Below are 18,861 nucleotides of genomic sequence, written 5' to 3'. Positions count from 1 at the left end.
TGTTCCTTGATGATTCCCTTTCAAAAAGGTGGCTCCCAGCTCCTGGAGGAAATGTTGCTGAGTTTTCAGACTGGCAAGCAGCTTGTTTAGCTGTTAAAAGATGTGCATTCATGGGGGTGCCTGGGTGGCTCAGTGGGTTAAAGCCTCTGCCTTCCGCTCAGGCCATGATCCCAGGGTCCTGGGATCGAGCCCTGCATCAGGCTCTCTGCTCAGCAGGGAGCCTGCTTCTTCCTCTCTCTCTGCCTGCCTCTCTGCCTCTCTGCCACAATCACAGAGATTGTGATCTCTGTCAAATAAATAAATAATCTTAAAAAAAAAAAAGACATGCATTCATGTAAGAAGAACCAAGAAAGCGGCGCCTCCGTGGCCCAGTCCGTTAAGCATCTACCTTTGGCTCAGGTCATGATCCTGGAGTTCCAGGTCAAGCCCCACATCAGGCTCCCTGCTCAGTGGGGAATCTGCTTTCCCCCTCTTCTCTGCTCCCCCTGCGTGTGGTCTCTCTCAGTGTCAAATAAATAAATAAATAAAATCTTAAAAAGAAAAAAAAATGGAGAGCCAAGAAAGAAATTCTAGAAGAAAGAGGAGGGACGGGATGTCTCTTCCCTTATTATTTTTTTAGGAGTTTTTTATTTTTATTTTTTATTTATTTGACACAGAGAGAGAGAGATCACAAGTAGGCAGAGAAACAGGCAGAGATAGAGGGGGAAGCAGGCTCCCTGCCCGATGCGGCGCTTGATCCCGGGACCCTGAGATCATTGACCTGAGCCGAAGGCAGAGGCTTAACCCACTGAGCCACCCTGGCGCCCCGTCGTCCCTTATTTTCAACTAGGAAAAGTCAGCCTTTTTTTTTTTTTTTAAATATAAGCTTTATTTTCTAGAGCAATTTTAGGTTCATAGCAAGATTAAGCTCCAAGTATAGAAAGGTCCCATATAACCCTTGCCCGCCGCAGCTCCGCCCCATCAGCAATCCCCCACCCCCCGTGGCGTATTTGGTACAACTACGAATAAACACTGGCACATCATGATCACCTGAAGTCCACAGTTTAACTTGTATTTGCCCTTCCGGCACCAGGGCCAGAGCCCAGAGACAAAGCGCCCAGGTGATGTGGGGAGATTGAAAACACAAGCAGAGATTTCAGGTGTTTTCTGCAGAGTCTGCATGAAAACAACAACAAGCTACAGCCTCACGGAAAGAACTGGTAAAAATGAACACGTGGATGGGGTTTCTTCAACCTTCACCTCCATTCCCCTGCCCCAGCGCCATGTCGCAGTTCTCGCCCGGGATCTTCATTATAAGGAGGTCAGGTCTGCCCTTGTTCGTGTGATGTATCTGTGCCCAAGAAGAATCCCTGCCCCAAGCAGCGGTCTCCCGGCGCAAACCCCAGGCTGGCAAAACCTCACCCCTGCAGAGCCTGGTCCTTGAGCGATCTTCGATCTTGGATAGTGCGCTGTTGAAAGGAACTATGACTGCTAGCTGGTGACAAAATGCTAGGGGAATGGCTCAGAGTAAAACGTTGACAGTGAAGGGAGCAGGGCTCAGGATGCTGTCTCGATTTTAAGAAAATCCCGACAACGTGCGATCTTAAAAGCTGGGAGCAGCAGCTTGGCGTGGAAAGTGACAAAGCATGGCCCATCCAGCGCCCGCCTGCCCGCTTGGGTTTTTGTCGAGACTCTTCCCTTTTTGGGTAAGTTAAAGCATAGAGAACTCTAGAAAGTAATGGAAGGAATAATAACACACCCATTATCCAGTTTTGTTAAATCTTGACATTTTGGTATTTTTATGTCAGGTTGACTTTTTTTTTTTCTTTAACATTTATTTGCCAGAGACAGATCACAAGTAGATAGAGAGGCAGGCAGAGAGAGAGAGAGAGGGAAGCAGGCTCCCTGCTGAGCAGAGAGCCCTATGTGGGACTTGATCCCAGGACCCCGAGATCATGACCTGAGCCGAAGGCAGCGGCTTAACCCACTGAGCCACCCAGGCGCCCTCAGGTCGACTTTTTTGTCTTTAAAGAAGGAAGTCATCAGGGGCCCCTGGGTGGCGCAGTCGGGTAAGCCAGAATTTTGAGTCTTGGTTTAAGCTCTGGTCTTGATCTCCGGGGGGGAGTGGGGGGGATCACCGCAGGCTCTGGGCTCAGTGAGGAGTCTGCCGAAGTTTCTCTCTCCTTCTCTCTCTGCCCCCCTAAAATAAATAAATAACTCTTAAAAAAAAAAGTCATCAAAAGCCTTCCTTCTCCAGAAATGACCACTATACTGATTTTTGTGTTTATTATTTCTTTGAATATTTTCATACCTTTACTATTTGTGTACCTGGAAATAACATACATTTTACAGTGGACTAACGTGGTACAGGTATCCTGCAATTAAGAAAAAAAAAAGATTTTATTTATTCAACAGAGCGAGAGAGCACAGCAGGGGTTGGGGGGCTGTAGAAGGAGAGGGAGAAGCAGGCTCCCCGCGGAGCTGGGAGCCCAATGTGGGGCTCAATCCCAGGACCTTGTGATCATGACCTGAGCGGAAGGCAGACTGGAGCCAAAGGCCGACGCTTAACTATCTGAGCCACCCAGGAGCCCCCTTCTGCAATTGTTACCTTCTTGTTTGTGATCCCAGTTTCTGAAATAGTGAATGGATAACTCTTGGTAATTTCCTTAGAAAACTAAGTAAAATCTTCTGTCTATTGATCTAGTACATTGCATGTCCAGAAAATTCAGTGTCTATTTTTTTTTAAGATTTTTATTTATTTATTTGACAGACAGAGATCACAAGTAGGCAGAGAGGCAGGCAGAGAGAGAGAAGAGGAAGCAGGATCCTAGGACCCTGGGATCATGACCTGAGCAGCAGGCAGAGGCTTAACCCACTGAGCCACCCAGATGCCCCCAAATTCAGTGTCTATTAAAAGCAAGCAAAGAATACAATGTATTTGGATGAAATTGTGCGACCCGTTCCTCATGGCTTGTTGCAAGATATCAATATCTTGTTGCAACATAACTTGCTGCCAGATACCAGGAGCCCAAAGGCCTGTCCCTCCTCTATCATTCTGACAAATGGAAACCCCCTCAGATGGCCAAGCCCACCACCTTTGGTTTCACACACACACCTGTGTGTGAAATTGCTCAGTGAAGCCTGAGCTCACCTCCCCTGGATGGAGGCAAGGCTGCAGGCATGCATGAGCGAGTGAGGGCAAGCACACTAACGGCGCGGTGTTAGCCATCGGGAGGTTTGGCTGGGCCTGGGCCAGTGTGTGCCCAGAAAGTGCACTGGGCAGCTTGGGGACAGCCTCGGTCCTCTGGACACACTGGCCTCTGGTGGACACGGCGGGAGGGAGCTCCCTTAGCCAGAATCTGCGCCCTTCTAAGGGGAGGGGAGGGTTGCTGTCTGTGAGCCAGTGAGGGGCCCTGAACCTCCTTGGGAGAAGTGGTGAAAACTTCCTGGGGTTTCCCGGGTGCCAAGCCCCACCCCCTGGGGTCCGGGCTCCGCCCTGTTTCAGGTGTACTTCTGGGAGAGAGACCACGTCTCCCTCCTGGAAGAGGGGCCGCAGGTCTCCAGTGCGGGAGGCGCGAATCGGATTAGGGAAGGGAGGGAGAGGGTGGGAGTGTCGGAGCTGAGCGTTTGGGGTCTGGGAGACGTCCCCTTGGCCCCATCTCCCTCCCGGAGGACGAGCGCGCGCGGGTAAGTGAGAGGCGCCGAAGCCTGACCCCTAGTGGTGCTGACAATAACGACACCGCAATTGCTGGGGGCGGGGCAGCGGCGCGTGGGGGCGGGGCAGCGGCGCGTGGGGGCGGGGCTTGGGGTTGCAGGACCGCCAACCGCAGGGACCGTAAGCCCCGTGTTTACGCAGCCGGGGACCCGCGGACACAAGCTGTCCGCGCCGCTTAACTCCCTCGGCAGTCTTCAGAGGCAGGTGTTGTTATCACCCCCGCTTTGTAGATGCGGGAAGTGAGGCGCAGGGTAAGTAACTGGCCCGAGGTCATAGACCTCGGGAGCTGCGATTTCAATGCAAAATCCGTGCTTTTACCCCCAAAGACATTACAGTTCGTACATTCTCCTCGCATTTTGCCGTTTTACAGTCTAGTTGGTCTGTTCCTGTCCTTGAGTCAGACGTCCTCCCCCAGCTCCCCTCCCTCACCCAAGTCTTCAGCATTTCCTCATCTCATGACTCAAACCCTGAAAACATGCCCACTTGGAGAAATCCACGCGAGCAATAAATAGAGAGGAAATAAAGAATTATGAAAACACATTTAAGTGACATGAATGGAAAGCTGATAATTCCAACATATACTAAAGTACATTCCAGAAAAGAGCCCGCAAGAGCAGCAAGGAGGCCCCTGGGTGGCTCAGTCCGTTCAGCGACTGCCTTCGGCTCAGGTCATGATCTCAGGGTCCGGGGATGGAGTCCCGCATCCCACTCCCTGCTCAGCAGGGAGTTGGGTTCTCCCTCTGCCTCCTGCTCCCCCTGCTTGCGCTCTCTCTGTGTCAAATAAATAAATAAAATCTTTAAATTGTTTTCGGCTCAGGTGAAGATCTCAGAGTGAGGTGATCGAGCTCTGCGTCCGGCTCCCTGCTGGGCTTAGAATCTGCGTGGGATTCTCTCTCTCCCTCTGCCCCTGACCACCCTTCCCCCACACTTCTCTCTCGAACAAGCAAACACATCAAACAACACATCAAACGAACAAAAGAGCAGCAGCGCAGCCCTACTTCAGGAGGTGGTGGGTCTCTGAGCGCTCAAGCCTTGAAGGCGATCCTGGAGAGCGCGCTCGAATACTGAGTTCTGAGCCAGACACTAAGCACATCTGGACACCTTGGGGCGGGGCTCTGAGCACCACAAAGAGCACAGCAAAGGGCAGATCTTTGAAGAGAGAAGACCGGTGTCACCCTCCCCGTCCCCCAGGGCAGGACCTCAGGTGTCCCAAGATTCCACAAGCCGTGGCCTGCAGGGACCCAGAAAGGACGGCCCCACCGAGCCACGCCGCCGTTGGCCTGAGCCTCAGTCGCCTGATCTGGGAAAGAGGCAAATAAAGTCCCTCCTGCACAGAAGTAGGCAGGTCAGAGTGCGCAGTGCGTTGAGGGTGGGGGAGAGACCGCGGCTGTGATTTGTTTCTTTTCTTTTTCCTTTGATATTTGATGCATTCTCGTTGTTTATTCACGGCCACTCCTGACACACCTGCATGCCCGCTAGTTCTGTAGTTACTCCATTTCCCAGCTGAGCAAATGGAGCCCCAGACCCAGACTTAGGCAAACATTTTTTTCAGGGCCCCGGTCTACATATAATCTGAGACCCCTGAAATCAGCGCCATGGCACCAAGCTTGGGGGGCCCAGGCACGGGTCAGTGATGGTTTGAATCCTCGGCCTCACGCAAGCCCGCTCGCTCTCCTCTGCCGTAACTGTAGTGGGGCCCGTCCACACCCCCCCGCCCACCTCCCCTGGCCTCCCAGGGCCAGCGGACTCCAGCAGGTCACAGGCACAAACACAAACACAGCTATGGGCTGGGGGAGGGATGCGGGGGTGCGAAGAACAGTGTGGGGCAGAGGCCCGCGTCCTGGCCTCAGTCCTGTGCTTCTTTCACCTGGTCTGAGTCTCTCTCTTTTTTTCCCCCCCAGATTTTATTTATTTATTTGACAGAGAGAGAGAGAGCACAAGCAGGGGGAGCTGCAGGGAGAGGGAGACGCAGACTCCCTGCTGAGCAAGGAGCCAGTTCCCAGGGATCATGACCTGAGCCCAAGGCAGACGCTTACTGGCTGAGCCATCCAGGCTGAGACCTGGGGAGGGTGAGCTGGTCAGTTGGGGGCAGAGGCAGGACAGGAGGGAGGGGACGGGTTATGAGGGCGCAGTCGGGGTCACGATTGCCACAGCAGCGTTGCGGTTAGGACGGGGAGTCTGTGGAGTTCACACTGGGAAAGGGGTTTTGCTTTTGGGTTAAAACTACCTGCTGCAGGAGCCCCCCCACCCCAGGGTGGGGGAAAGCTGACGACTGGCGCTAAGTCTTCCTGTTCAAATCCAGGAGGGCTGCGGGCTCTCTCTCTGGGGTGGCCAGTGGGTCCGGGAAGCCTGAAGGACGCAGCCCCGCAGCTGCACTCAAGGTTGCGTCTGTGGAAACAGAGAAAGGGACTCCCTACATCTGGCTTCCAATCCCACGGAGCTCCCCCTTCGGAGAGTGTGGGATGTGCATGCTGGGCTTGGGGGCCAGGACACCTGGGTGACCAGGGCACAGTACGCCATCTCGGACCCTCCCTCCTTCCTTGACACGGCTGACACAAAGAGCCCAGGGCAGAGAGGCACCCAGTGGTGGCAGCCCCGCCCCCTTCCCGGGCAGACCTGCTTCCAGATCTCCCTCCACCCTGAACCCAGAAAACCCCGAGAAAGGACCTCGGAAAGTGAGGGGAGAAGACATGGAAAGCCTCTGCGGTCACTGGCACCGGGCTTGCGAGCACGGTCCCAGCCTGCAGCCGCGAGTGGCCTGCATTGCTGCGCACACCCGGCGGGCAGGGGCCTGGCCTCAGGACCCCATCCACTGGCAGGAGCCCCAGAGGGTCATGAACTGTGGAGGAAGAAACCAGCACAGAGATCTGTGCCTTTATTTGACCCCACGGGGCAACAGTGCCAACCTGGCCGGCAGACCATGGCTCCCGCCGAAGCTCAACTATCCCCGGCGGTTACCAGGCCCGGCCGAGCACCTGACCCACCACGGACACAGCACGTAAACTCCGGGTGACCTGAGGCTCAATCACATTGGCAAGTGGGTGCGCCTGCTACCTGTTAAAGAAAAATTATAGGGGGGAGAATGCCTTAACATCGAAAACACATTTTTTTTTTTTGGCTTAAAATTGGGAAATTTAAATTCTTGCTGCGGAACATCGTAACCCAGCTCAAGAAACATGCACGATTGGGAACAGCCAGTTCGGTTCAAATGCTTCTTCATTTTGAGATGGGAAAAGAGAGGTGGATCCGGGAATGCGGACTGTCCCCCTGGTGGCAGAGCAAGGGGGACAATGTGGGTCCTGGTCCCCAGGCCGGCAGTGCTCTTTGTCCCGGGGCCGCACCCTCCTGAGGGGGAGTCTAACCACGCCAGTGCGGCCTCCGGCCCAAGGGCGGCGGCACGACTTTGCGCTTGTTAGAGCTCTACCCACAGGGACGGACTCTGAATGTGCCCCGAACCCACTGCGGAAGGCCTGGCTGGACGGCCGGCCATACGTCCCCACGTGGGGTGATGTGTTATGCACTCGTGTGTATGGGACCCACCTGGGGATCATGGTCTGCTCTGAGAAAATGGGTTCTAGGTTTGGGTCTCAGGAATTGGCTAGGTGACCCCATCAGGCGCGGTGCACTGAACCGACGTGTCCCCCTCCAATCCTACACTGAGAGCTGATCTACCAGGCGCCGGTGTCGGGAGGCGCTGAGCTCACAAGGGCAGAGCTGCGAGGAATGGGACCAGAGCGCCCTCAGGAAAGAGCTCCCGGCTCTTCCCCGGGAGAGGACGCAGCAAGAAGACGGCTGTCTGCGGGCCAGGAAGCCCTCCCACCGGACACCGAATCTGCGGGTGCCTTGATCTCGGATGTCCGGCCTGCGGGCATGAGGAGTAGCACCTGCTCCAATCCCGCTCGGCTGTGGCGTTCTGTCGTGTGGCCCCAACGGACTAGACAGCAGGCCACAGCTCTGGCCTTGAGTGTCCTCCTTTGTCAGCGGGAGAGCTCTGGGCCCGTGTCGTCTGGGATGGCCAACTGGCTCGTTGCCAGACGTCCAGCGTTTCCTCAGGCAGCCCCTGCACAATGCCATGGTTGGGGGGGGGCGGTGCTTAAAACAACAGACATTTGTCCTCTCCCGTCTTGGAGGGCAGAAGTCCAAAATCCAGGTGTGGACAGCCTTGTTCCTTTCTGGGCTCCGAGGCCGGGTCTGCTCCATGCTTCTGCTTTCTGGGGCGTCTCAGCTCCCCTCCACTCCCTGCCTCCTTCCCCACGCGACCTGGCTCTCTGGGTCCAAGTTTCTCCTTAGAAGGACGTCAGCCCCTGCTCTGGGACCCACCTTCGTCTGGTAAGACCTCACTTAACTTGATGACATCTGCAAAGACCTTATTTCTGAGTAAGGCCACGTTCACAGGTACCCGGGAGCCAGACTCCAGTATAGCTTTTCGGAGGACACAGTTCCACCCACAGTCCCCGGCGGAGTGGGCATCGGTCACCCCCACCGCCCCGAGATCCTGCAGACACGGGACTCCTGCCTGTGGCCCCCCCCTTTATGTAGGTATCATGGTCTAAGTCAGTGGCAGCAGGAGCCCCGGGTACTGGGTAGAAATGAGGATGTCTCGGGCTCCAGCTTGGACCTCCCCAGAATGAGCGGCTCTGGGGTGAGGCCCCCGATTCAGCTGGCCCTTCAGGTGACTCCCAAGTGGGCCGGCGTTTGAGAACTGCCCCCCACCACCGAGCTTCAAACTGTTCTGAACACTTTACAACCTCACGTAAAAGCCCCAGTTCCAGGCACAGAAAAGGTTGTGCCTCGGAATGATTTCGGTTATGGGATCCTAAAGCTGCCCACGTCAGAGCTGAGGAACGTAACCTTTCTGGCCGCTCCAGCTGTCAACCCCGGGCTGTCCTCTTCGTCCGCCTTTTAGGGCAAAGTTCAGGACAGCACAACCCACAGCTGGGCCCCATGGAAACGCCAGGGATTACGGTGTTGATTGACTCGGTTTCTCTGCTCCCCTACAGGGATGGGGGCTGGAAGAGGGAATAGAGGGTAAACCTGAATCCGAGGAGGCCAGCGAGGACGCACTGTTCTGGGAGCAGGGGCCGAGTGGGTTATTTGGTTCTTGTTCTATGCGGAGAGGCCTGGGCCCTTCTTGGGCAGCAGGAAGAACTGGGTGAAAGGTCTTGATTGCTAAGGCCATAATAATTCCAGAATCTTTTGCTATTTCCTGAGCCACTTCATGCCTTGGAGATCTAAGCCAAGGCTGCCTCCTGGGCTGTAACAGAACGTGGGAGCTGGAGGGGCCTTTGGAGCCCGTGTCCTACGCGTGCAGCCTTCTGCTTGGAGGGTGAACGGAGGTCCTGGCCCCTGCGGGAGCGGCCTGCCCGCAGTCCAGGGCCCTCTCCACAGCGCCGCGGCGGGATCTGATGGAGCCTGAGCTCGTGGGTCCGGACAGGGGCCTTCCCTGATGCGCACAGCAGGAGACCCAGGCGTTTTAGACCTTGGGCTGGACTGGGATGAAATCTTTTCCTCGGATTTGGTAAACGTGCTTGCGAGGTCGCTGGTGATTCTCCGTGTCTTTCTGGGTGTACAGGCCTGCGGGAATCCCGGAGTCCCCCGACGATACCCAGAGCAGCTGGCCACATGGGGTGGAAGCTCGCGGAGCTTCTCGAAACAGCGGGACCCAGGCAGTGGGTACAGGTCTCGAGCTCGCATGAGGGCAGCGCGGGATCCTCAAGACTGTGACACTGCGTCCATTAGGGCTTCGAGGACCGCCAAGGTTTTCTTATAGTGGCATGACGGCCGTCCCCAGCCAAGGGAAGCTTTTTAGATAAAGGAATCAAGACCAGAGGGGGGACTTGCCTGGACACGCATTAGCTGCAGAGCTGGGACCAGAACGGCTTTGTTCTGAGTCTGAGTCTGAGGCTCCATTTATGTGGGGTTCCCGGTGGGTCTTGGGGTGTAGAGCAAACGAATGGACTAAGGGTTGGGAGCGATCTCTGGGCCTGGGTCCCGCCTCTGGAAATAAGGGTCTGAGTCCACTCGGCTCTCCAGTTAACCTCGCACCGGACTGCCCACCACGCTAGACGTCATCAAAGGCCCAGAAAGATCAGGATGGGTAATGCAGAAGTTTGCCCTCTTGGGAAAGGGGGAGGAGATAGGGAATGGTTCTGGAATCTCCAAAGGACTGTTTTGGAAGGCGTCCTGGTTTCCGGCTGGTCCAGCCCTCCCGGAAGCCCCTATTGATATGCACCGAGGTCTTGGGACCCTGGTGTCACCAGGGCGGCCAGATTCATCGGCAAGAGGCATCGGGCAGGCAGGAGCTCTGGAAATGCCATAGGCAGGGCTGATGAGCTCCGCTTGGGCCACCATACCATGGCCCACGGGAGCCAGAGAGGCTTTCCTGGAGCCCGGGCTCTCCCAGAACCGTGCCCCCGTGCTTCCGCATCCTCGATAAGTGAAAAGGCTACTGGCGTACTCTGGGTCACCCGAATGACTCCCTGAGGACCAAGTACTGCCGCCATCAGAGCCCCAGGCCGTTTGCACTGACCCTAGCAGACGGCGCCAGCCCTCCTTGTTAGGAGCCCGTAAGGCAGAGGCCCAGGGGGTGATGGAGGCTAGCCCAGTGTCCCGTGTGAAGGGTGGGGAGTTTCAACCACACCGCAACAGACGCGGGCCAAATTCAAAGGAACCGGTCTAGGAGGCAGCCCCCCAGAAGGGCTCATCCACTCAACCGTTCTGCTGCACAGGCCCTGCAGGGATGTCCCCGGGAACACTGCCCCTAAGGACCTCTGAGAACCCAGGGGGAACACGGGTAAAGACTGTCCCCTGCCCCCCAAATCAACTTCTTCAGAACTCGGAACATAACCTAAGGGCTTGCAACAACCGGGAGGTGTTTGTTTAAGAAAAGCAACTGCTTCTCAGCACACGTGAGGCTTGGGGCATTGTCACTTGCCCTCTTGCCAGCCCCCGACCCCCAGCTCCGAGGTGCCTTGCAGAGCAGCAGCCGCAATTGGGAAAAACCAGCACTAGGGCAGCCCAGAAGAGTCAAGAGGGGGTTGGAGCTCTTTCAAAGCCCCACATTCAGAAAACTCCTCTCATTTGTCACATTCCAGCAGTTCCCTGGAAAACCCCCTCTGCAAGTCTCAGCCTTGTTGGACCTGACCGCTGTTTCCCAGGGTGTCTGTCAAAAACAGGCTGCAGGGGCGCCTGGGTGGCTCAGTGGCTTAAGCCGCTGCCTTCGGCTCAGGTCATGATCTCAGGGTCCTGGGATCGAGCCCCGCATCGGGCTCTCTGCTCCGCGGTGAGCCTGCTTTCCTTCCTCTCTCTCTGCCTGCCTCTCTGCCTACTTGTGATCTCTGTCTGTCAAATAAATAAATAAAATCTTAAAAAAAAAAAAAAAGAGTACATTGTAAAAACAAAACAAAACAAAACAAAACAAAAAACAAAAACAGGCTGCAGCCATTACTTCACATTGGGGCAAAGAGCAAGCTAATAAAAAACAGAAGAAGAAAAGAAGAAAGAAAGAAAGAAAAAGAAAATGTTGGAAGGCAGCATGTTCCAGGGAGCCCAAAACAGGGCACACGCCTGGCTGCACCTGCTCATGAAAAACCTCAACCAGGGGCGCCTGGGTGGCTCAGTGGGTTAAGCCCCTGCCTTCGGCTCCGGTCATGATCCCAGGGTCCTGGGATCGAGCCCCGCATCCGGCTCTCTGCTCAGCAGAGAGCCTGCTTACTCCTCTCTCTCTGCCTGCCTCTCTGCCTACTTGTGGTCTCTCTCTGTCAAATAAATGAATAAAATCTTAAAAAAAAAAAAAAAAGAAAAGAAAAAAGAAAAACCTCAACAAGACGGGGCAGGAAAGGGCCGAAGGAGAAACTCGCTCCACCCAGAACTCTCCTTCCAACAAGGCCTTCCTAGAAAGATGAAGAGCAACAAACCCCCAGAGAATTCAGGGCTGGCACACCTGCTCGTGAGAAATGGGAGGGAGTCTCAGCTGGAACCAAGGTCAGGGGTACAGAGTTCCAAGGTCAGCAGATAACTACAGAGCAGTGGGAAAGTTCTCCACACAGGCAAGTACACAAGACAGGATAAATGTATTTCTTGTAATTTCTTCCTCCTATTTGATTTAAAAGATGACATCAAAAGGCAGTAACAAATCTGTTTGTTTTATACAACATATAAAAATGGAATCCGTAGGACAGTACCCCAAACGGGGAGGAGGGCATGAGTGGTATCTAGGAGCCGAGTTTCCGTACACTACTGCGACTGGCATTGATCCGAACTAGAGAGTTATGAATTAACACGTTCATTATAATTCCTAGGGCAACCACTAAGACAATCACAAAGAGAATACATGTTGTGACAGACACAGCAAAGTAAACCAGTGCACCAGGCAATCGTTTTCAGCACACCCTGTGCTCGGGGGCTCTGGGGAGTCAAGCTGCTGGGGACAGATCGATCACCGTGTCCCCTGTGGGTGGATCTAGTCTGCCAGCAAACGTGCGGTGTGCGCAGGACCCCAGAGGGATGGATGGCGACAGGTGTTGTGCCGTGTGATAAAGCCAGAGGGCTCGGGACAGGCTCGTGGAGGGGAGCCCCATGTGGAGCCGGGGGCTGGGGAAGGGTGTTCTGGGCGGTGGGAAGACAAGCACAGAGGTCTCCAGGGAGAGGAGCTCTCTGTCTGGGAACCACTGAGGTCAGAGGGACCAGAGCACGGGGGCAGATGAGGTTAAGCACCAGCACGATCGTGCAAGGCTTCAAACGCTGCAAGTTTGGATTTTGGCACGATTATTATTAATTTGGGGGAGGGACATAAAACAATTTGTTTTAAGCAAGTTGACTCGGTCCGCGGCCTGATGGGTTTGGAGCGCGCTGGGAGGCACCGGAGGTGGGCTGCATGGGGGGAGAGACAGGATGGCCCCGCACTTCCGAGCTTCAGTATCTAGTGGACAATGGTGTCACTTCCTGAATTGGGGTCTAGGGGAGGCCCAGGTTTCTGAGAAAATCAAGCATTCAATTTTGACGTAACACGTCTGAGAGGCCTTTGAAACATCGAAGAGAAGCCCACAGAAGTCAGGGTGGGGGAAGGTGTGAGCTTTGAAGCCTTCAGGAAAGGTGGTAGTAAAAGCTGTGACCGGGGAAACCAGGGAACAGGGTGCAGGCCGGACGAGGGCCCACTGAAGTCTGGCAGGGAAGGAAACAGCGAAGGAGACTCACGCCCACAGCGCGCTGGGGGAGACCCCGAGAACATGGTTTCGTGGAAGCAGGGAGAAGGTTGCCGTCACCAGCCGTGTGCGATGCTGCTGAAAGGCCAAGCAACCAACCAGGAGAACCCACTGTGTGTGCGACAAGGTGATGAGCAGTTGGGGCCAGGGCGCCGGGCCGTCAGCGGCGTGGTGGAGACGTGGTGGTCTAGAGAGGGGTAAGGGGCTGGCCATCTAGCTGGAGCAAAATTCCATCATAGTAATTTAAATTTGTAACGTGATTTTGTAATTTATATTTATGTGAGCTGCAAAAGAGTTTATTTTAATAAAGATTTTATTTATTTATTTGAGAGAGAGTGCGCGTGGGGGGAGGAGCAGAGTCGGAAAGAATCGCAAGCAGACGCTGCACTGACCGTGAAGCCCGACTCGGGGCTCGAACTCCCGACCCCGGGATTTTTCCTGACCTGACTCCAAACCAAGAGTCGGACCCTTCACCGGCCGAGCCACCCGGGGGCCCCTGCAGAACAGTCGTGACTACATACCTAGTTTTACATCTGCACGTACTGCACTTCAACGAGTCTAAGACATGGTGTACCACTAAGAAGAAGAAACGCTGTCTCTCTGAACACGATGCTTTCCCGTTGATCATGAGACTCATTTTGGATTTCAGAAATGTTAAAACACAAGAAAGGCCTGGAAGTGAGTGACTGAACACAGTATTAAGTAACAAAAAATGTAAGTCAGAATTTCCGCAGAAGCTCACGTATCCCATTAGCAGAGAGGACACAAAATGGATTTGGTCACTGACATTAGCCAACCGCTGATGCCTTTAAGATGTCCTCTCACCTGTACATAGGGTGGCGGGGAAGCAAATCGTAACGAGCCTCCCGCCCCCAGGTACCACCACCCACCTCCTGTCAGGATCTCGTTGTCTGGAGCCGCAGCGCCGTGTCAGGAACACACAACACGCTCAGTAAGTCAATCAACTTGTACGCAGATGGGATCAACGCACTGGGGAGCAGCACCGGCCCCGCCCCGTGCATCTCCAAGGCTCAAGGCTGGGGGCAGGTTTCCCTGCTGGGTTCATGACACAAAACCGTCTCACTGTATGTTACCTGACATTTAAATAAACACTGCAGGGGGGAACCCAGTAACCATCGGAGTGCTGGGTGAGCTGCACCACGTAAGGGAACCCCCGGCCACCTCCAGGCAGGGCCCGTCGCTCCAGGATCGCTTGGTGAGAGCCGAACTTGCTTCCAGCACGAACATGCCGCTCCAAGTTCCCATGGACGGAGATTCTCTTCAGGTGAAAAAGGCCGCCTGGGCGAAGCGGATCCGGATTCGACACGGTCCCACACGGGGGACCCATCCAGAACACGAGGCCTAAGACTAAACCCCGTTAATGAGTCACAATACTGTGCCGCCGAAGAAAAATCGTTCTGAGTATTTGAAAAAACTGTACTTGATGAATAAAGTCAATGATAACGTCTGCTTCGCAGTCGCAACCGGCTCTGGGCACCGTCACTGGGCAAGCACCCCTCACCTCAAGTGGGACTTGGAGAGTCAAGGCGGCGGCCACTGTGCAAAGGAAACCCTCCCTCCTCCCCCTCGCTGGTCCCTGTGGAGCGGGAGGGGTGCGGTCGGGGTCTGAACAACGCTTACTGGCAACATTCCCCGTCCCCGTCGGTGTTGTGGGATCTGAATCAGATCCTGTCTGCGGGGACATCAGGCCAGGCCTGAGGAGAAACAGGAAGTGACTCGTAACTTCCCCTTGTCTTCAAGTGGCCGATGGGCGAGCTGCGCGGTAAGGAGAAGGCTCTGCTCGGTGTCCCCATGGCACGAAGCGCCCCACTCAAGGTGGGGGCTTTGAGGGTGCAGGGAACAGTCACTATTGGGGACTAACGCCCCTCATAGACCCTCCGAGGCCGCTCAGCCGGGGTCCACGGAGAAACAACCCGGTTCTGGCACTCTTGCCAGCTGTCCCTGGCCCTGCCGCCCTCGGCCACACCCTCCCCAAGGCGGGGAAAGAGTCCCTCCGGGGGACCCTGTTTTCTTCTTTAAAGGCCACACTGAGTAGCTCGAGGGGTTAAGGTTTGCAGCTATTTTATTTACAAGTATACATTGAACACAATGAAATAAACACTGATATATGGAAGCCTAGTTAATAGTAGTGTAACAATATGTATCATTTTGATGATTACATTATTTTAAACAACAAACTACACTGAAAAATTAATGCCGATAAAATTCTTGGTCATAATATTATTAAGAAATACAATATATAAATTGAAAATATGATTGCTTAAAATTTGAAAATGAAGTGAACTCATTTGGACAGAGTCAGAGTTGACCATAATCTGAAAGGGGGTGTGGGGCAGGAAAAAGCTCTGACCCAAATGAAATCTTTCAGGTTAACAGAAGGAAAAAGAAGCTGAGTTTGTCTTCAGGGAGAATGGGCAGTCGGCGTCTCCCTGCAGGCTCGGCGTCTCCCCGCAGGCTCGACTCCCAGTGCCCTCTGCTTCCGCAGCGCGATCACATCACCGAGCAGGACGACTTTCCTTGTGAAGCGGCCCCATCAATTTTCTCTGCCTCCAAAATTATCCTTCTAAAAACGTCAACGGCCGTCTGCAAATCAAAGAAAACTGGACGGCATTAGTCTTTGAAAGTGGAACCCTGACGAGTACTTCTACTGCCGGCAGGTGGAGGGGCCGGTGTCGGGGGCCAGGACTCCCTCTCTGCCCCCCACCCCACCCCCGACACCACCTGACTCGAGAGCTAACCTCGCATCACATGCTTCTGACCCATTTTCACCAGTCACTGTAGGCAGCCCAAGGAGCGCCCCCCCCCCCCCGCCCCAAGACAGTGCCTCTGGAGTTTCGGGGTCTGCTATGAGCACCCCCTCACCTGTCGGGCCTCATTCCCATCAGAACGCTGCTTTCGCTGTACCCCCTTTCCCCAGGTTGGGGGGGTGTCCTCTCGTCACAGCCCTGAGCCACAGGACCGACAGCAGGACAGATGCTCTCCCTGCTCGTTGCCAACCCCTCCAGACCTGTGCCTCCCACTTCCTTCAAACTCTCGGCAGCTACCTTCGAGCCACATGCAAACCCCGAGTCATTTCCCCTCTTCCTCCTGGGGCAGGGGCGCCGTCTCCAACACCGCGCTCAGCCCCGTGACCGGTCTTTCCCGACTGCAGCCTCTCAGCCCCGCGAGCCCTTCATGAGGAGTGACTGGTATTTTGGGCAGGGAATCCCCTCTTAGGCTGAACACCTGTCCCTGGTGATAATCAAAAAATGTCCCCGTTCTCCAAAGCCTCGAGGGGCAGCACCTAGATCTCATCGATACCGACGGCGACCCCTCCATTACCCAACGTCAAGTACCCGCCACACGCATCTTCCTTCTCTCTCGTTCCCTCCCCACCTCAATACCCCAAACTCCTCCGTTCTCAGCCCCGCAGGCAACAGCTTCCTTTGTCCGAGGACACTTCTCTGTCCTTTAACTTTTTTTTTTTTTTAAGATTTTATTTATTTATTTGACAGAGAGAGAGACATCACAAGAAGGCAGAGAGGCAGGCAGAGAGAGAGAGAGACAGAAGCAGGCTCCCTGCTGAGCAGACAGCCCAATGCAGGGCTCGATCCCAGGACCCTGGGATCATGAGCTGAGCCGAAAGCAGAGGCTTTAACCCACTGAGCCACCCATGCGCCCTCTTTAACCACTTCCCATTCTCACTCTCCTCCCTGGCCAGCACTGAGCCCACAGCCCAGCCCGGCGGTCACTCTCAGCGACCTTCTCTTCCAGCTATCACCTGCTTGGCCCCTGCAGCCACACAGCCACAGCGGCCAGGCTTGCTCTACCTCCGGGACCGGGACTCCAAAGGGGACCCTCGGCACCATCCAGCTGCCTTTCCCTTGGCTAGTCACTGCCTGGATGAAGCTTTTATGCCTTGCCTTTCTCCCGGAATTCCTAAAGCCTCTCCCCCATTCTCACACTCCACTGGTAACCGGATTTTCCAGTTCTCTGGGAAAACACGCAGTATTCGTAAGAGAACTCTATCCTCTGTCCACCAAAACGACCACCCCTTGAATCTGGGCGCTTCGGCTCCTTCCCTGCTGCCAGGGACAAGGCACCCCTAATTTAGCGAAAGCCAGCCCCACATCCCACCTGTCTTGTCTAATCAAGGTCCCTGGCTTCAGCAAGGTTTCCTCCATTCACATGGTCAGAAAAACGAGTTGTTCATTTCACTGTACAAAAAGACACAGAGAAATGTTTGGGAAAACACGTGCCAGACTCACACCAAGAAAACCGTGTGCCTGGAATCTGGCTTTCTGGATAAATCTCAGAATTCTCCTTGATTATCTGTGTGATCTGACTCTGCCCCAGTCTGCTCTCTTTCGTCTCGCTGCTAAGCTTCAGCTGCAGGCCTCCGCAGAGCCCGCCGGACCCGCAGGCACACCCCACGGCTCAGAGTACAGGACCCTCACCACCGAGCACTGTTAACAAAGCCCACTGAATCCGTGTGACTTAGGGAAGTCATACAATGACAAGCTATACTTGCAAAACGATCAATAAAATATCTGAGTTCACACAGACTGGTCTCTGATCCCATGACTACTGGTGTCGTATGTGTGCGCGCACGTGTCTTTACTACACAAATTCCCTGCTCTGTACGCACAGCAGCAAGTGCTCGGGCACGTGTGTGGGTTAGACTCCCTTACGCGCCACTGACGTAAGGGATTAGAATTACCTGGTTCCCCCTCTTTGGGTGGGGAGAGACCCGCCAGGCTTGGGGTCTCCTGACTCCCTTCTGCATAATTCCAAGACCAGGTCACGAGACGCGTGAGAGAGCAGAGACATCAAATCTTTATTATGCCTTTGAGAGGACTGCCCAGGCCATCGGTGTCCCAAGAACTGCGTGTCACCGTTGTATTTACCTGACTTGGGTACAAGGATCTTTTCATCTTAAAGGATTCGTTTTCTAAGAGGAACCTGCTGATCCGAGGGCAGTGCGAGAGCAGAACAGACGACGGAGGGTGCACCACCCCATCTTTGAGCTCCTCTGGCTGGGGCTGTGAGGCAGCCGCACAGGAGGACCTTGCCTTCCTCGACACGTTTGGCTAATATCGGATCAGTCGGCTAAATGTACCCAAACTGAAAAGAACCGCAGTCGCTGGAATCCTTTCTCTTTAGCTCTGAGCCTTCAGCTGGTTCACGTTTCATCTGGGTGGTCAGAACCGGAAGCCTCGGTGAAGTACGGCATCCGACAGACAGCGGAGGCCGGCTCCCCAAACCCCACAGCAGCGTCACACTGCAGCCCCGGCAAACCGTCACAGGTCATTGTCAGAAGACGTTAACCCGAGATGGTGGACCTTTCTAGGCAATGCCCCCAATCTGGCCGGACGAGGGCCCACTAGCTACCCACGCATCCGGAGCTGGCGGCAGAAATGCGCGTGGCTGTCGCACACACATCAGTGGCCACGTGAACAGTGACACACCTGTGGCCGCTGTCTATTGAAGGACCGTGTTGATGGAATGACCGTGCAAGGACCTCTGGACCTTCACCAGAAAAAGGGACGTTAGCAAACAGAACCAACACAGCCGGGGCCATTCAACTGCACTCCTCCACCTTGAAGAACACTTTGTAAACGACGTGTAACTGACACAGAACACTGCTGCTTGGCCGTGTGCGACACGATGACTCAGTGTTTCTACGTACTGAGAAGTGAGCCCCACGGCAAGTCCAGTTCACATCCACTGCCACGAGTCAAGATTCTTTTTTTCTTGTGAGAACTTTTATGGTCTACTCTCTCAGCAACTTTCGAAAACGAACAGAAACAACACAGTACGGTTAACTGTAGTCACCGCGCTGTAGAGTACGTCCCAGACTCACTGATCTCCCAAGCAGAAGCTCTTATCCTCTGACCACCTTCAAATCTTTATTATGCAAAATTCCAAGCATACAGGAAAATGGAAAGAACTGTACGATCATCA

At 54.6% G+C, this 18,861-nt stretch overlaps 1 protein-coding gene across 1 annotated transcript in view; it reads right to left on the bottom strand.

Moving 5' to 3' along the window:
* Positions 1–14,962: 14,962 nt before the first annotated feature.
* The window catches only part of RHEB (Ras homolog, mTORC1 binding), a 42,079-nt gene continuing 38,180 nt past the window's right edge, over positions 14,963–18,861 (bottom strand). Inside the window, exon 8 of the mRNA XM_046020403.1 lies at positions 14,963–15,501. Coding sequence (XP_045876359.1) covers positions 15,409–15,501 — 93 coding nt within the window. The 3' untranslated portion in view covers positions 14,963–15,408. The remainder of the gene's footprint in view (positions 15,502–18,861) is intronic.

Source organism: Meles meles, chromosome 10 (assembly GCF_922984935.1).
Source record: "Meles meles chromosome 10, mMelMel3.1 paternal haplotype, whole genome shotgun sequence".
NCBI lineage: Eukaryota > Metazoa > Chordata > Mammalia > Carnivora > Mustelidae > Meles > Meles meles.
This window is presented reverse-complemented; position numbering and strand designations above follow the sequence as displayed.